The sequence below is a fragment of the Gymnoscopelus braueri genome (assembly GCF_963280865.1).
Source record: "Gymnoscopelus braueri genome assembly, chromosome: 15".
Taxonomy (NCBI): Eukaryota; Metazoa; Chordata; class Actinopteri; order Myctophiformes; family Myctophidae; genus Gymnoscopelus; species Gymnoscopelus braueri.
In genome coordinates, this window is record NC_137620.1 from 25,042,422 (window position 1) to 25,061,950 (window position 19,529).

Here is a 19,529-nt window from a genome sequence, read left to right on the forward strand (position 1 = left end):
TGTAGTGATAAAAAAGAAAATACTGTGTTACAGCAAGTAGTCCTAAAACACAAAGTGTGCTGGATTCATCTAAATATTTGCAAGCCATAATTCTCTGTCAGCAAGTCCTAACCTTTGGAAATCAATATAGACAGGTTTCTTTTTGACAAACGTTACTGGGTGTGCGCGCATGTAGGAGGCAACGCTTTGACTGAAACATGCTCATGATTAGACTAATCAGCTGTATGTGATTAGAGTCAGCCAGAGCAGCAAGCTGCAGTTCATGATCACGTGACCTCGAGTACGAGTCTCAGACTAGAAAGATGCATTCCTGTAAACTAAAGACTGCAGCTGAAAAATTAGTCTTTAACTTATCTCTTGAGTGTCAGATCTAAAAAAAACATAAAATACATTTCACGTTTTTTGCATGGAATCACCTAATCACCTCATTAAATTAATTTAATCTTAAACAATCTATGATTTACTAATCTTGGCGTGTATTGAAACCGTTGATTGAGTTTGGCCAGCAGTTACAATCACTGACTGTAGTATCTCCTTCTCATAGTTATGAAACTGTAGCATCCATGTTGGGTCCTACTGCCTCTACACCAGCTGAAGATTTTCCCACGGTTCTCTCCTCCTCTGTGGATCCTGAAGATATTGTGATCCCATCAGTATCTTCTGTAGCTTCCCAAGATGACACTGCTCTCGTTCAAACAATAGCACCTGTAGATGAGCCCCAGTTTGATGGTTCAGTTCAAACTGAATACACAATTGAAGTGCCAAAAACTGCAGAGCCCTACATGTTTAACCTAGCAGATGAACGGTCATCATCACCATCACCAACAGACAGTGAGGATGGGTTTGTAGTGGATCCTGAAGATCCTGAAGATATTGTGATCCCATCAGTATCTTCTGTAGCTTCCCAAGATGACACTGCTCTCGTTCAAACAATAGCACCTGTAGATGAGCCCCAGTTTGATGGTTCAGTTCAAACTGAATACACAATTGAAGTGCCAAAAACTGCAGAGCCCTACATGTTTAACCTAGCAGATGAACGGTCATCATCACCATCACCAACAGACAGTGAGGATGGGTTTGTAGGAGTTGCGGGACCAAATATTATGAGGAAATGGCCACCGTTGACAGAAGCCGATATCACTGAAATCTCGAAGGAAGCGCTTGGGAGAGCTGAAGAAGAGAGGACCTCGATTGATTCTTGGCAATTGGAGGAGAGAACATCCACAGAGAAAGATTCAGTACAGACATCAGGGTCTGCTGAAGGTTTGTTAGCAGGGGAGCAGGCTGAGACAGGACAGGATGAGATTAAAACAGTGATAACTTCCATGCTCCTGGACAAAGGGTGAGTGGCAAGGGACCGCATCCCATCCCAAACGTTTTTGGTTGCACGGTGTGTAATCGTAAATATGCTGGATTTGCAGTCATAACGGTGTCTTTCGTTCTGCTTATCAATGCTTGCTTCAGAGTAAATTGAATGGAGACATTTGTGGCACAATTGCAATAAACAGCTTTATCAGTCTGTCCTTTATGTTTTGCTGTGATAGTGTTGTGTCAAAATGCATGTTTTAAATGTGAGAGAATGTTGAAAAGTATGGACTTTGGCGTGATATTATTGGTGGCACAACTGGATGGCTTTCTTGAAGTTTGTTTTTCTCCGCATATTTAGTTATGTTAACAAGAAATGGTGTTTTGACAGCTATGTGACAGCTTATAGAATTTGAGACCATGGGTGATGACCTGCTTGATTTAATTTCTTGTTCTAACTATGTAATTACCAGTATGAAGAAAAGCAAATTCTGAAACATGTCCTTTTTATCCTTAAGACAACAACATACAAGCTCAGGAGAAATTTCTGCTACTGCCATACAGTCTGTCTCAGATAAGTTTGTGGTGGATGATAAATCACAAAAGGAAGGGACCCTCCTGGATCAACCTTCATATGATGAAAACATTACTCCAGTTGAACCGCAAACAGAAGTACATCCCCCTCAGCGAGGCAGAACCATCACGCGAGAACTTCCTCCAGAACCTAAACAGAAAGAGGGTGATAGAGATAAGGACAATGCTCCAGTAGTTCCATTACGACCATTGAGGAGGAAAGATAGTTTAACGCCGGACCGCAAATACAAACCCGAATTTGTGTCTGTCCAGAGGCAAACAGAAGTTGTCCCTCCCCAGCGTACAAAGAAAAGAGACCGCAGCCTTCCCTCTGAAAGTCTACAGAAGATTGACTGCAAAGATGCAACTGCTAAGATTATTCCTGCACAGGCATCCCCTGGCCTCGTTCCTCCACGCAGAATAAAGAGACGAGACAGTAGCCTGCCACCCGAGGGTCCTAATAAAGCTCATACCCAAGACAGTGTAGGAGAGCAGGATTCCTCACAGCCTATAAGTAAACAAGATAATAGTCTACCACCTGAACACATACAAAGAGCTGAACATATAAAAGAAGCTGAAAACACATCTGCGCAGGTACCCAAAGATCTTGTCGCTCCTCCTCGTGTGAAAAGAAGAGATAGTAGTCTACCACCTGAAGCTCCACAAGTAACAGAGAATGTATCCCTGCCAATGTCTGAACTGCCCCACAAACCTCTTAGAAGAAAGGACACTAGGAAGACTTCTGTTCCAACAACTGATAACCAACAGGATTTGGATGCCCTGGTTGCATCTGCTCCTTTAACCACTGAACCTCCACAGCCCTTTAAGAGGAGATCCAACATTTCTGCTGCTGAGACTTTACAAACCAGTGAGGACCCCAGCCACACAGTAACTGTATCAATCCCTCTACGGCCTGTAAGAAGAAAAGAAAGTTTCAACAAAGAACATGGTCAGAAAACCGATGTCACTGAGAGCAAACCTCCACAGATGGCTGCAGAACTGGTATCCCAAGATAAAAGTGAAAAGCCTGACAACACATCTGTCCAGGTACCTTCTGAGATAATTCCACCACTGATAACAAAGGGAACGGACAGTGTCCCCTCAAAGCCAGAATCTGAACTAGAGTCAGTACATGATTTTGGTATTGGACAGACCGCCCCTCTATCAATCATCAGGAAAATAGCACCACCAAGACACAGCAAGAAAATCCTTACAGTCAAACCTGACACAAAGGTCGATGATGAGACAGTTACAGTAGATGAATTGAATGCGGCAAACAGGGAGTGTGCTGCTCTAGCCCAGACAGAAAACATACTGAGTGATGTTGTTGAGAAGGTTAGAGAGGAGCCAAAGCAGTCACAGACTTTAGAGGAAACATCTGTTCAACATATGGAAATCACATCTTCCCTGAAGGCAGACGAATCAACACCGGAAATACAGAAAGAGGACCAACCGGCGTCTTTGCCAATCCCAATGCCTCGTGCAAAGAAACGCGTCAGTGGCTCCTTCCCAGATTACTTTGCACCCACGGAGGAAACCTCTCCTGTCCAATCAGATATTATTACACCCGACTGTGACCCCTGTAGAGAAGAAGCTCCACCAGTCAGTCAGAGAGGACGTTCACCTGTTGCCTCAACAGACACGTTACCAGTGGCACCCCAGCGCAAACCAAGGAGTAGCAGTCTTCCCCCTGTACCTCCTGGAGATCAAGCATCTACATCATGTGAAGCTGTAGTGCCTTTACGTAGAAGAAAAAGCAGACTTAACATTGAGGGCAAAGATAAAGTTGAGGACAGTTCAGATCTGATGCTTGGACCCTCAAACTTGCCCGTTCCAAAACCAAGGGTAAAGAAACGCTTAAGTGGCTCATTCCCGGACGACTTTACACCACCTAGTTCCCCATCTCCAACAGCTGATGTCTCAGACCATGAATCAGGGCAACAGGGTGAACAAACAAGCATGCCTGTCCCAATGCCTCGCCCTAAGAAACGTCTCAGTGCCACCTTCCCAGACAGTACCCCTCCTGCAGGCGCTCAGATACCTACAGAAATCGAATCCTCAGAGGTCGAGTCAGCGTTGACTTCGGAGGTTACACCTCCTGACAGTCAAGATGCAAAGAAAGGCTCAGTATCGCTGGAATCAAGTATGATCTCCGAAGGAGAATTTGTTACAGTTGCAGGAGCAGATGATATTGCATTAGAGATAGAACAAGTATTGGCTGAAACAGACTTTTGTCAGCCAGACACTACAGAAGTTACTGTCGATGTGAAGGCACTGGAAGAGGAAGAAGGCTGGACCTTTACAGACAAATCTGTTGTTACAGAAGACATTGAGCAAGCTGCAGCAGCAATGCCTGACCACACTAACACGGAAATAGAGTCTGAGACAGCTCCCACCGTCACAACTCAGGATGACTGGTTGGATTTAGTGGGTGATAAAGACGCTGAACCCATGGAGCCGAGCTTGAGTAAAAGAACAGGGGTTGAAGAGGTGGACTTAGCAGCAATGCCTGACCACACTAACACGGAAATAGAGTCTGAGACAGCTCCCACCGTCACAACTCAGGATGACTGGTTGGATTTAGTGGGTGATAAAGACGCTGAACCCATGGAGCCGAGCTTGAGTAAAAAAACAGGGGTTGAAGAGGTGGACTTTGACTTTGTGTCAGTAGATGTAGCTGCTGGTGGCTTAGAGGAAGAGAGGTAAGTGTACTTGGTGGTACACAAGTTTCAAACTATGATATGTCTGTGATTTTCCATTATTCTCATTCATGAACCTGCACCAGAATTAGACATTTCCATGAAATGTCTAATTTATTTCTATTAACTCATTAAAACTGTTAACGCATCTGTGTCATTTTATATTTTAGCTTTGGCTATTCAAAAATAGCAGGTGTTAAAGCTCGCATTGTGTCACTTTGTGCCATGCTGCGAGCTTGTACATCTGCTATTTATGAATAGCCAAAGCTAAAATCTAAAATGACACAGATAGAAGAAAAAAATTATAAAAAAAAAAAGATATATATATATATATATATATATATATATATAAGGGTTTACATATATATATATATATACATATATATATATATATATATATATATATATATATATATATATATATATATATATATATATATATATATATATATATATATATATATACATATATATATACATATATATATATATATACATATATATATATATATACATATGTATATATATATATATACATATGTATATATATATATATATGTATATATATATATATATATATATATATATATATATATATATATATATATATATATATATATATATATATATATATATATATATGTATATATATATATATATATATATTCTGTTTTAATTAACTCAAGTCTTAATGGGTTAACAATGTCATTGAACTAGTTCCACTTGCAGAATTGTTTGAAAGAACACATTCACAAATGTTTTGTTTGTCACACAACTCACTTGGCGGTGTGTTCCCTTTCCAGGCAAAAGGGTGCAGCAGAGGACTCCTCTGGCCGGCCTGTCCCAGTGCCTCGTGGAAAGAAGCGCTTGAGTGGTTCTTACCCAGATGACAGCCAATCACAAGCAGCTGGTGTCTGTTCAGCCAGTGAGCCAACAACGCCTCAAAAAAGACCTCCGGATGATAGTGCTGCCTCCCCAGAGGTATGTCAACAGTAGTCTGCGTTCAGCTCATGAGGCACCAAATCACTCAACTCGTCATTTGATAGTTTGGATGTGGTTTATTTGTCTGAAAACAATGACCGCTTTTGCAATTGTGTCTTGTTGTGTCAGAGTGTGTTGGCCAGTCCAGGTCTGGTGACCTCCAGCCAGTCTCTACTGGAGTGGTGCCAAGAAGTGACAAAGAGCCACAAGGGTCTCCGGATCACCAACTTTGGCACTTCCTGGAGGAATGGCCTGGCCTTCTGTGCCATCCTACATCACTTTTGCCCTGAGAAGATGTATGACAAATATATATTTATTTTGCTTACATACAAAATGCTATGTTGTCAAACTGTCTACATTGCCTATTACTGTATGTGTGTTTATTATATATGTATATCTTCTTTCTTCTATGCACAGTGACTATGAGTCGCTGGACCCTTATGATATCAAACGCAACAACAAAAAGGTGATTGCCCTCATAATTTTATCATCATAACATTACCAACATTATAATGACAATAATCTGTTGCAGTGATTCTCAAACCTTTTAAAATGCCTGTTTTATATGATTTTCATCTCTGAGAAACCAATCTACGCTGTAAACCCTTACGGGTCCATTTGGTTCCAATTGTTCACTCTCTGAGTTACAAACCCATAAGGGTCCATTTGGTTCCTAACTATCAATAATTTAGCTGGGGACCGTTGGGGGTCCCCAGACCCCACTTTGAGAACCAGCGAGTTATTGTAAAACCATAAAACAGTAACAAACAATAATGCCTGGTAATCTAGTCAAACTTCTGTTCTTTCTGTTCCCGACAGGCCTTTGATGGGTTTGCTGAACTGGGTATCTCTAGGCTGATGGGGCCCTCTGATATGGTCATGGAAGCCGTGCCCGACCGCCTCATCGTCATGACCTACCTCAACCAGATCCGCACTCACGTCACGGGCCAGGAGCTGAGTGTGCTGCAGATAGAGAAGGACAGCAGCGAGTCCAGCTACGCCGTGGCGGCGTCCCGGGAGAACCGAGAGGACGCCGACCCCGGGGCCGCCGTTCGCTACTGCGCTCAGAGGCTACAGGAGGAGGGCCTCATCGCTCTGGAGACCAACGGAAGCTCAGTGGCGGGGGAGAACGGGAGCGATAAGGACGCGAAAACCGTCGGGGACATGGTCCCACCTCCCAGAACCAAACGCTCGCAAGGTGACGCGGCGGGTGGCGCTCAGACGCCCGTAGCGCCACCCAGGACTCACTTCCTGTCCAAGACTGGTTTCTCGCATGTGAAAGACGCCGATCTGGTCAAAAAGCGTAGGTCACAGCGCAGGAGTGTGGATGAAGGAGATCCATCAGGGGTAAGAGGCCTACTTTTCTTTTCCACACAAGGTTTTCTCCATGTATGTAAATGATTACATATATTGTGTCTCTACAGGCTACTGCCGGGCTAGAAGAAAACACTGCCGCCCGGAGGAAATCAGAAACAGGTTAGCTGTTCATAACAATGCAATGTTTTTTCTTTTTTGTCTTTTCTGTCTTTTTCCTTATGAGAGATTATGAGGCGTATGTATGTTAATACAATATAACTATACAATACAATATAACTAACTTTGCTAACCCTACTCTTCTAATGAGACATTTTGATCCGCTGGTTTCGACACGACTGGCTGACAAGTGGTACTACCTGCAGGTCAAGTTTAAATTTCTCGGGCTCTCAAGCAGGCAGAGTCTATTAGCTTAGTGGTACCAATATCAGCACTTGCGCAGGAGAGCCCTGTTCAAGTCCGGGGGTGGAACATGAAAGTTACAGAGTGCAGCTTTAACTTTCGCTTTTGTTTGTCCCAATGTGCAAACACAGTGGTCACATGTACACATCGTTCACTTCATTTACTCGTCAACCACTGGTTAGCTGCTGTCGTTACAGAATTGTGCACCACATTTATGGACATTGTGGTTTAATTGGATTTCTGTGTTTGTCATGCAGAGGGCAGAGAGGCCGAAACAAGCGCTGAGAGGAAGCCAGAGGAAGAAAGCCAGGTCCGTTCAAGTTTCCACAACCACATAAGGGATTTACACTTAGCTGCAGCATGACACCTGCATGGATTAAAGTTCAGTGCATGGATCTGATTTCAGTCATTTGGATTCCATAGAAGTCATCATGTCTTCTATGGAAGCATGGTGTACAGCGAAAATAGCCTATCTACAAGATCTCAATGCGTCTGCGACGCATTGAGAGCTTGTAGATAGGCTATTTTCGGTTATTATCTTAAGATTAGAAGTGGTCAAATTAGCAATATGTTCAGAAGCATCTCAAGGTTAAAGCCTCAACCCTCCATCTGGTTGGCAGTATGTAGAACAGCAGGAATAATATTACTACAACATCATTAAATGCCATACAAACTTTTTTCAGACATGAGATTTTTTGCTTTAATCCATGCACCTGGCGTGCACCTAAATAATGTGTGTGTGTTTGTTTGTTTGTGTGTGTGTGTGTCTAGGACCCCAACCAGTATGTGCTCAGTGAGATGGAGGCCCTGGAAGCAGAGCAGAAGCACGTTGACAACAGAGCTGACGTGGTGGAGAGGAAGCTCAGGAGTCTGATGGAGACAGGTATAGAGAGAGTCTGATGGAGACAGAGATGGAGAGAGGGATGCTGAAATGAGAGACAGTGTTACATTAACTCATTGGCCGCCATTAACGCATTAATGCGATCTAATAAATAGTGCGCTTGGCCGCCAAGATCGCGTTAATGCGTTCTTTTTTTTTTAAAATTTGACCCTAAGACCTAGGAGATATGATTAGTTGAAGATCTAGACTCCTATCCACTTCCTTGTTAACTTAAAACTTTAAAATTCTGTATCTCGGCTCCTGAGTACTTTTTGTTTTTCAATTAAAAATCTCTGGCAGCCAACAGCTAAAAATCTGAAATAACTCTGGCACCCAATGAGTTAAGACCTGAGGCCGATTCTGCGAATGCCTTCTAAACAAGCGGTTCTCAAACTTTTTCGTGCCAAGGACCCCCAAATTGATATACTGTATATATATATATGGCCACGGACCCCCATCAGAGAAGATTTGTAAAAAAAAAAATATATATATATCTTTCAAGATTTAGAAAAAAAATTCAAAAATAGCAGATGTACAAGCTTGCAGCATTGCACGAAGTGAGCTTGTAGATCTGCTATTTTTCAGAACCACTGTTCTAAACCAATCATTCTAAATCATAAGAGTTTTCTGAAAAGCTTTCCTGGTTTTAATGGGTTAATTCTGAGAGTGTCACAATTATCCCCACTAGCGGCAGGGCTCCAAGAGTGGCAGTGTCGGTCAGTTACTCGGTCTGTCCATCTGTCCTTCCGTCCAACGCTAGGGTCCCAAACATACCTTGACAGTATGGGACTCTAAGGATGCCGGTTCCAGTCAGTTGAAACCCCTTACTGTGGGTCCGGTTGGCACAAACAGCATGTCCTCTAGACTCTTAGTTTTATTACACTCTCAGAGTTCAAAGTAGAACAGAATAGAAACTTTATTGTCAACACATGTACAACATGTACAACATATGGTTTAGGGTTCACTGTTGTCGAATTGAGAATAGAAGATGAAATAAATTACACCCTAACACCACAGGGACGTCATGTGCAGAACTGCTAAATAATTCAGTACGGTAATAATTACAAATGGGATAGCACACACGCACAGGAGACTAAAATAAGTAGAGCAAGACCAAACCAATGATGTAAAATTCCATACGTGCAGTCGGAGTCAATGGGTTTCCTTAGCCAATATAATGTACTATGCTCTAAACCTCATATCTACGCAATAATACACTTGAGGCTGTGGTATATCATGATCATATAAATCTATGGGCACTTAGGCACTGTGCTTGACCACTGTGCTTGACCATGTTTCTGGTCATACCAGAAACAACTGCAGCTGTGGTATAATGCTGTGTATCACAGCCTCAAGTATACGGTATTACTGTATTTATTTTATTGCAAGGTATTCGGCAATTAGCAACCAGATCCATCCACAATTTTAACTACAGATGCAGTGTTGCTAACCTAGTGTAGCAGTGGTTTATCGTGAGTATACAACCAAGAAGTTAAATGCGTTCAAGACACCATATTATAAAAAGCGTTGTGAACTAATGCTAAAACTGTTGATGTGTAGCGTTGTAGATATGCACATTATGCACACAATATGATTGAAAAGGGTACACGACTGTGCTTGTTGCAGGAAGTGACAAGGTGGAGGAGGAGAAGCTCATTCAGGAGTGGTTCAACTTGGTCAACAAGAAGAACGCTCTCATCAGGAGACAGGACCACCTGCAGTTACTGTAAGACACTGACAGAAAAACACAGTCCTGGGATGATGTGGCTTGAGCATTCAGTGGTTTTATGAAGTCCAAGGTGTTGCCCTGTATGCACACATAGACAAACACATGCACAGAAGGCAAAGCAAGTTTATTTATATAAAGAAGTTAACAAATCACGGACATCCAAAAATCCCAGGTGCTTCACAGAAGAACAAAATAGAAAGACAGAGTCCACACACTGGATCATGCTCTCATAGTGAGTTACCACCAAGGTGGGTGATACTTTGAGCGTCTTATTTAGAAAAAACAAACTGAACCTTCAAATACCTACTGTGCCAGGTCACCTGACAGATCACCTGACCCTACTAGGCTTTCAATAAAATAATGAATCCATCAAATAGAAGCTTACACCACAATGTAAACGACACAACCTGATGCACAAAAGTATAAAAGAAAACAATTTACACAAGAAAAAACACCTTATATACATATACACACACATATAATTTCAAGCAATACCAAGACGAAAATGTTTTAAATGTAACCTATCCTATTAACTCTCTCAGTGCCACGCCCCTAGATATCCCGAGTTTTTCCCGAGTACCCTCCCTGCCAGCACGAGAAATCGAGTTTTTACTTTTGACTGTGGTCGCGCTATTCTGTTTATTTTTCATGATCACTTTCGCTTCCTGACTCCTTCAGACTCATTGGGTTCCGGTTTCATGACGCAGATTCCGTTTCCGGTTCTCATTTTTTTCCCGCGGTCATTTTCGGCCAGAATAGGGAAAGTCACGGTTTTTCACACGGTATAAAAAACGAACGGAGAGGTCCACGTCTACTCTCTTTGGTCTGGGTGACGATCAGTCATCGTAGTCGTGTATCACATCGTAATTTAGCCCGATCAACGATTGTCAAAAATGTCAACATCCGGTTATGACCGGATGTGACGTGAGCCTGTTTGGGAGGGGGCGAGTGAGCCAGCGAGGTCATCAATGTGTCGATTTGTTGCTCTCTACTGGTAGAACTGTATTATGGGTTTAAAAACCCAATCAGATAATTTATTTGAATGGAAAATTACAAAATTACTAAATAAAAAAAAACGCAAATTGCTGGCACTGGGGGAGTACTTTATGAAAATACTCTTGGCAGTGAAAGAGTTAAGAGGTGCCTCTGTCTGACTAAAACAGGTGGTAAGTTTATTTAAACATTTCATAGACAAAGACAATTCTAAGTGCTTTACATAAGGCATAAAAAGACATTTAAAGACATAAAAGGGATTTAAATGCATAATAAAAGGAATCAGAGAAATAATAAGGCATAACAAAATAAAGGTCAGGATGCAATTACGAGTATTGTGTAAGAGCACTCTATACTCAGATAACACATGGGACTTGCGGGAAGTAGGGCCACACAAACACAGACACGCATGCACGCACACGCACACACACACACACACACACACACACACACACACACACACACAAACACACACACGCACACACACACACACACACGCACACACACACACACACACACACACACACACACACACACACACACACAAAGCACAAGTCAACCCTGTGCATTATGCATTACACATCCATGCATATGCATAAGCCCACACATTAAAACACACCACACGGTATAAATGATTTAATTCATGTGTTCTGACTGACAGACTGGAGGAACAGGACTTGGAGAGGAAATTTGAGCTGCTGAACAAGGAACTGAGAGACATGATGGCTGTTGAAGGTAAGACCTAATTACCAAACAGAAATATAGAGTCTGCACACTATTATTATAACCACCAAAGGTGACGTTTCAAGCATCTAGCTCTTACTCAGACTTGAGTCCCACACACAATAGTAAAAATGGTAAATGGTGCATTACAGTATATAGTGCCTTTATCCTAAGCACTTTACATTCACGGCAGGGAAAACCATGCAAGGCACCAACCTGTTCATCGGGAGCAATTAGGGGTTAAGTGCCTTGCTCAAGGACACTTTGACAGTAACCCAGGGCGAGCCGAGGATCGAACCGGGAGCCGTTTTTCCTCCTGAGCCACATGCCGCCCAAATGCTCACAATGTGCTCCAGTGAACTGTGGAGAATTAACAGAAGAATATCAAACCCAAACCACCCTGCACATTAGACAGATCCGGATAAACCTCCCAAGGCTTTCAAATACCATAACATTGTGGTCTTAGGCTCATGAAGCTGTGCGTTAACCCACTACAAAATACATGTAATTTGACCAAACAGTTGATACTTCCATTGTTTTATTAATAGTGTATATGACTTCAACTCAGTGGTATTTTTGTTTGTTTCAGTGTTTATGTGTCTCCAATATCACTGATGGTTTTAGGAAGTAGCTGTAATTCGGATGATGAAAGTGATAATGAAACATCCTAGAAAAGAACTTCTCTATTTTCAGGGGATTTTACATTCAGCAGAAAAGTCACTGGGTAAAGGACAAAACCACATAAACAAGAAGCACGCACATCCACTCTAAAGTGCCAGGTGCAGGACAGAGGTCAAACTAGAAGAATGTGCTCCTCGGAGCACAGGTCTCCTCCAGGCCAGGTAGCAGAAGTCAATCTTAGCTAATCAGGATGAAATATGAAAAAATATATATATATATTAAAAAAGAATGTGTATTGCAATCGGCCTCTTGGTGACGCTATAATAGGCCACTGTGAAAAGGGTGTCATTTCTTCCTCGGCCTAGTGGGAATGTGCGTGCAAAATGTCACAGCTATTGGATGCTGCGTTCATGATTTGAGGCATTTTGTTCAAAACGGACTACTACCCAATCAGGATGGAATATGAAAATTCGGACAGATCCGTCTTGATCACATGACTAAAGAGATAATGTGTACCGATTTGCGTGATGTTTGAACAAAATCTGCAGGTGTAATAATTTAAAAAAAAATCACACCCAGTGTGAAGTGGGCGGTGTGGTCACAGTGGTCATCACAGTGATGGAAGTTCACTTAAAGAAAAGTAATATTGTGGACCAACCATTGTACACCCCTAACTTAAAAAAAAACATAAATGTTTTTTTTTAAGTGCATAGTCCTATTTATAGGGCTATGCACATGTGTCATGTTTCACTAGCCAATCACAGTCCTGAATAGACTGTGATTGGCCAATCACGGTGCAGGGTTAGGGGGGTACACTGGTGGCCAATCACAGCGCAGGGGGTGCAAATTGTCCAAACCTCACATATAGGGGCGGTTTCACCGCCCAAAAATTATAATTCGACTAGGAGATTGACCGACTCAGACACCCCTCGACTAATTAGTCGACTATTCGACTACTAGAGGTCAGGCCTAGTAATAATACACACTATATAACAGTCCGATGTGAAAGATTTGGGGCAGAGGTTCTGCTCGGGCCTCCAGAGAGTGTGTGTGCACAGATTCACGTCGATTGGGCCAACTTTGCCGGAGATTAGCTGTACACATACGGACACACATACACGGACGGACGGACAGATCATGTGTTGTATTTACTGGTCAACCAATAAATTAGATAAATTGTGTTAGTTTGGCTCATTTCAGCAGCACCGGTAGTTTTTTCATTGTTTTCCACTTTTTCTTAATTTTTCCTCTATTATCTCTGGCTCTGTCATCCAGAGTGGCAGAAGACCCAGGCCCATAAGCACAGAGAGCAGCTGCTTCTTCAGGAGTTGGTGTCTCTGGTCAACCAAAGAGACGAGCTGGTCCACGACATGGATGCTAAGGAACGAGGGTGAGACGGATTTGATTTGTGTAAAAATTCAAATTAAATAAGATCTCACACACACACACACCAAATTTACTTGGGTAAAAGTACAAAAGTATTGACATCAAAATATATTTAAAGTACCAAGAAGTTATACAGAATGTCCCGTTTCACAAGTGCAGTACTTGAGTAAATGTACGTAGTTACTTTCCACCACTGCCTTTTAGTACACAGGGCTGTGAGCAACACAGCTGCTCCAGCCAATAAGATTAATCATGTAAGTTAGATTTAGATGTGTGAAGGTGGAAGCATTATCCAGTGGCACACCCATGGTTCTGTGCACACAACATCTAACATGCTCATTATACATTTTACTTGCTGTAGCTGTGTTGCTTACTAGTCCGCCATGTTTTTAACCTGCTGTAGTTTTTCACCTGAAGTGGAATACAAACTACAAATCAGCCTGGGGTGTTGTGCCCCAACAGCAACGCTGTTGCAAAACACACCTAATCCAAGTCTGAACAACTAATGAATTGCTAGGCTATACTTTTTTACTAAGAGACAAGATGCAGGTGTTGGCTATCTTACAAGACAGGCAATAACAATAAATCACCCCTACATCCGTCAGCTATGCTGTTAGGTGAAACAAATATATAGATAGAATACTTTATTGGCAACAGTTAAATCACCAATTAAAATCACCAAAATGGATTAATCACAAAAAAGCCAAAGCTTGTTTCCAATGTGGTCCATTATAAAACAAACAACACCCAACAGACTATACAAACACAATAATAAATGCTAATATAGACTATTAAAAACAGTACACATAGGACAAGCGACTTGGCGCAATGAAGGAGTGATCCATCTGTATCCGAGGGGCAGTCCAGCCAGTGGATACGTTTATCCAAGTCCAATTAATTGAAGCCTTGGTTTAAGATCAAGCCTTGGTTTAAGATCAATTTTAAACTGAACAATCCTCAAACGAAGCAGCTGGCAACTCCATGTGTACTGATTACTGAAGGAGACATGAGGTTGTCTACAACCTCCAACCAGTAGGGGTCAGCAGTGACATGGGCGAATAGGGAATTTGCATAATGACTAAATTAGGAGAAAAAGGGGAAACAAAAGGAACACATTTCATGGATGTTTTTTACCTGCGCAGGGCCTTGGAGGAGGATGAACGTTTGGAGAGAGGTCTGGAGCAGAGGAGGAGGAAGTACTCCAAACAACAGAAGGACTGTGTGGTGCAGTGAACCTGGGGGACAGTGGGTTGGACTCATCAGAGAGACGCTCAGAAGTCAAGTCAAGTCAATTGTATTCATATAGCGCCAAACCACAGCAAAAGTTGTCTCATGACACTTTACATGTAGAGCAGGGCAATAACATACTCTTACAATTCATCCATGAGCAAGCGCTTGGTGATGGCAGCAAGGGAAGAAACCTTGAGCAGAAACTGTCTCTAGGTGGGCGGCCATCTGCCTTGACTGGTTGAGTTGAGAGAGAGAGAGAGAGAGAGAGAGAGAGGGGAAAGAGGGAGAGAGACACACAGAGATGCATAGCTAAAACAGTAAATAACAATTACAAATGTAATAGAAAGCACAAAAGCTCCAGGGAAGAAGTCAAGTTAATAACATGCATGGATGGGATATGAGTGCGTACTACAGATGGAGAGGGAGGGGTGAAGAAAGGAGCTTGTGAGTCATGGGAAATCCCCTGGCAGTCTTAAGCCCAATCTATAGTTAGTTGTACGATGGTGTTGTTGTGTGCCGGACATAGTCAATCTAAAAGCGCCTACATACAACGCATTGTGGGCTTGTAGATTGGCTATGTCCAGCGCATGACAGCATCATAAGATGTAGCATAAATTAGGCATAAACCTATAGAAGCATATCTAATTCAAAATATAGCATAGGACAGTAAATTGTGCTTCTCTCTTATGGTCTCTCTCATGTGCCCCCTACATTGGACAATACTACATCTTGTGTCATTGAATGGGCCTCCGCCACAAAGGAAGGTTGACCTGCTCGGTCACCGAGACATCAAAACTCCAGCGAGCACTCCTTGTTTTGTTTGTGGTTTGAGTGTGGATTCCTTGCAGATCTTTTTTTTTTTTTAGGTTAAGTTACAGACACTTTATTTTTGTTTTGAATGTAAAGTGTGCTGGTTGTAAATGTGTGCTTGTTGGTTAGATGTTTTGATATAGATACAAGTTACTGAAAAGTTACTGAATTTATCACCATAATTGCCTTACTGTAAGATATATTGCAGTATAAATGGTCATGCAGTTGATCTCACAGCCAAGTACCTGCATGTATCTGCCATTTACAGTACAGTGTATGAAGAGGGGTGACCTCAGAAAGACATTTTGGACAGTCTTTTGAAGTGCGTGGTTTAAATTGTGTGGGACGTGTATGTTGACTGGTTGCTGACCGAGATAACAAAGGATGCGGTTTGAAAACTGATGCAAAAAAATGGGAAGTGATATTGTTGACAAAGAAATTGTACATGTTACGCAAAAGAAAAGTTATTCTAAGTTATTGAATTAATTTAAGGTTTTATGTTACTTTATTTATTCAGAATGCATCATCCAGAGAACCTTCCACTCACATGCTTTTTATTTCTTTTGGGGGTTTTAGCTAGCCTGGTAAACCCCCCCTCCCTCCGGAAATCTCATTTGCATTTGGTTTCAGGAAGGAGGGTCTGGGATTGCTCACAGAGTAAAGCTGCCCGAACTGCTGCGCATCCGAACCAATCAGCGGCTGCTAGGGGCGGGATCATCCAATCACCTGCCTAGTAGCTTGAAAAAATGAAACTCCGTCTGTCATCGATTCTGCGCCCGGAGTCTCAGATGCAAGTACGCTGTGAAACAAAATGTGTGTCGCAAGCTTCTTCCATTTGACGGAGTGAGGTTAGGTTTTAGCCAGAGCTCAAAAGAAAACAATTAATAAGAACCATTTTTTATTAACTGTATTTTGCATCTTCCACTTTAGAGAATATATTTTCACAGGGTGTAATTTTCAATCCTTAAGGAAGCAAACAAGTTATGAAGAACACAGGTAGCAATATTAATGTAAGTGCAGCGCCAATAATTATAACCACAGTCTATTTCTCTGTTACTTTTAACATAGACTCCCACGGCTATGAAACTGTTTTAACACATATCTACATTTTACATGAACAATATGTTCTGTGACTTGTGTCAACAGAAATTATTTTGACCCTTGGGAAAGGTTCTTATTGAAGTGATGTTTAAAGGATACAATAAAATGTTTAACTATCCAATGCCAAACACCTCATAATCAGTATTTCAACCCTTCCTATGAGGGAAAAGATTATGTTTATGAAATTTAAGAGGTAGACTGAACAGTTTGTGCCTACAAACATCCACACTTGTGATTTATTTCAGAAGTTGGTCACTGAATAATGAATCATTTGAAGTTTTGTATGGTCCTGTTAATAACTGGACTCTGTATCATCGCTGTCAGGTGGAAACCTTGTTTGTTCAAAACCGTTACTTTCCAGGACATGGGAAACAGACCCTGTGTTCCAATGGATCTAATGTAGTCATTAGTTACAAGTTCATGTTAATACATTTCATTGGTTAAATATTTATAAAACCCACAGACTTATTCACCTTCAACCTGTATTTTGAGCATGTCATTATTGATGAACATTTTAAAAAATGTTCAAAACTGTTCAAAAATAGATGCGTGGTGCTGCCATATGACAGTATAGAATAGGGCATTAATTTATGAAAAAAAAACATTACAAGATTAATTTTGGAGATACACGTTTTCTGCCTAACAGCGATTATATATTTCCTGCTTTGTCAGTAAACAAAAGCAATTTGTGTACCAGAGAACGTCAGTTCTGCTCTCTGATAGATTTCTGTGTTTTAGTTTGCAGTTATTTTCCAGCCTGTGACCCCGTCATCACGATGCCATACTGTTGCTTGTGGCAACATTCACCTCTGCCTGTGTGATATGAAAAGATTACAGGTTGTGTTTTTGTAACTGATTGCTGTGTTGGAAAGGTTTTGATTGTCGTTTTAATGTCATATTTGCACTATTTGTAAAGATTGGAAAATACAAAGCTATTTTAGATGTCTTTAAACTGATTGTCTGATTGCTCCTTCATGTTACTCAGCCATTACATTTTATTCTAAGATTATTATAGTTTATTTATTTTTATTTATGTTTTGCTTTATTCAGATAGTAGATGGTAGAGAGATAGGAATCCGAGGTCAGAGAGAAAGCATGCAGGACATGACGGGAGTCGGATTTGAGTCCCAACGTCCTTGCGACTCACAAGGGGCATGTGGTCCATACACTAATGCCTGATTTATACTTGGATGCGCATCTTGTTGCACACTGAAAATAGCCGATCTACAAGCTAACAACACGTGCTGCGAAGCATTGTGAGCTTGTATATCTGCTATTTCCAGTGCACAACACCGTCACTGGCACACAACTAAATCAGCCTTAATTGGCAACCCAGTTTGTTACATTTGTGATGTGAATCTTTCTATATGAATCTAACATCCAGAGATAATCCACAGTATACACAGAGGTAAGTACACTTAAATCATCTCTCTTGCTCCTTTTCACATCCACTTCTTCACCCATCTTACTCCATTTCACCTCCTGTCCTACCTATACTAAAAGGCAAGATAATCACCTCCCTTCAACTTTTCAAATTTATTGCAGTTTTGGATTTTTCATTCGTTTTTCTTTTTTACTTTTTGTTTTCAATTTCAGTTGCGTTTTAATTAGTTTTAGTGTTGTTTTTTGTTATGTTTGCATTGAGTTCACAAGTTCACACATCAAAATACAGCCTCACAATACAGAAGTAGGTTGAGAAACAAGTGTGAAGCAAGATACTTCCATCTTTCTGGCGGAATCAGGTTAGTATTTGCCAGGAGTGAGATTCAAAAAGGTCAAGGTGTGTTAAAAAACGTCAACAAAACATTGGGCAAAGGAATAAAATTGGAAGATTTCATATCCACCCAAAATACTAGGCTAATGTATTACATATTAAAGGGATATTTCACTTTCAAAAAAACTTTTGGTCATTTTATCATCTATTCAGGCCTTTGTGAGCCCCCTAGACAGTTTTTAAGTTGCTTGATTCAGTATTTAGATATTTGATATTCATTTTATCAGACACACCCCCGTCCTATACAAACCCATTGTAATTTCAAACTCCATTTTAACCATGTTAGATTCATCGAAAACACCCGTCCTCGGTTCTGGTGACTCACCCTGCCCTCCTAATGCGTGAGGGGGCCGTGTTTTTCTGATTAATTTTTTCATTTATTTTATTTTATTTTTTTATTGTATTTATATTTTTTCATTTTCAAAAAAATTATATTAAAAATACATGAAAAAAGTAATTGAAAAAACACGGCCCCCTCGCGTATTAGGGGGGCGGTATGAGTCACCAGAACCAAGGACGGGTGTTTTTGATGAATCTAACATGGTTAAAATGGAGTTTAAAATTACGATGGGTTTGTATAGGAAGGGGGCGTGTCTGATAAAATGAATATCAAATATCTAAATACTGAATCAAGCAACTTAAAAACTGTCTGGGGGGTTCACAAAGGCCTGAGTAGACGATAAAATGACCAAAAGTTTTTTTGAAAGTGAAATATCCCTTTAAGTTGTTTATTTGTACATAATTTTCTTTTCTTTTTTTTGGGTTAACAAATGTTTTTTTCACATGTAGAGAAATATAGAATGAGCTTTTCTAATTTAGTAGAGAATGACAACAGCTGAATTTTATGAATTTAGAAGCAACAAAAACAGTATGAAAGAAAATAACAATATTTTAGAGTTGATTCTACATAAAGATACATTTTTGTTCCAATTACTCAGTTACCCAAACAGTTACCCAACATATCACATGGTATTCTGAGGGGCCATAATAATAATCATTGCACCCTTC

The 19,529-nt window shown here is 41.0% G+C and overlaps 1 protein-coding gene across 12 annotated transcripts in view; it reads left to right on the top strand.

Moving 5' to 3' along the window:
• The window catches only part of ehbp1l1a (EH domain binding protein 1-like 1a), a 54,618-nt gene extending 36,822 nt beyond the window's left edge, over positions 1-17,796 (top strand). For 6 of the 12 annotated variants that reach the window (XM_080452206.1, XM_080452210.1, XM_080452213.1 and 3 more), the window contains 14 exons: positions 545-1,342; positions 1,824-4,580; positions 5,381-5,558; positions 5,688-5,854; positions 5,976-6,024; positions 6,378-6,905; positions 6,983-7,034; positions 7,532-7,584; positions 8,046-8,157; positions 9,781-9,880; positions 11,538-11,611; positions 13,496-13,610; positions 14,749-16,215; positions 16,500-17,796. In XM_080452206.1, the coding sequence (XP_080308332.1) occupies positions 545-1,342; positions 1,824-4,580; positions 5,381-5,558; positions 5,688-5,854; positions 5,976-6,024; positions 6,378-6,905; positions 6,983-7,034; positions 7,532-7,584; positions 8,046-8,157; positions 9,781-9,880; positions 11,538-11,611; positions 13,496-13,610; positions 14,749-14,839 (5,074 nt within the window). In that variant the 3' untranslated portion in view covers positions 14,840-16,215; positions 16,500-17,796. The remainder of the gene's footprint in view (positions 1-544; positions 1,343-1,823; positions 4,581-5,380; positions 5,559-5,687; positions 5,855-5,975; positions 6,025-6,377; positions 6,906-6,982; positions 7,035-7,531; positions 7,585-8,045; positions 8,158-9,780; positions 9,881-11,537; positions 11,612-13,495; positions 13,611-14,748; positions 16,216-16,499) is intronic. The other 6 variants (XM_080452214.1, XM_080452216.1, XM_080452217.1 and 3 more) reach the window with 5 other exon arrangements.
• Positions 17,797-19,529: the final 1,733 nt, after the last annotated feature.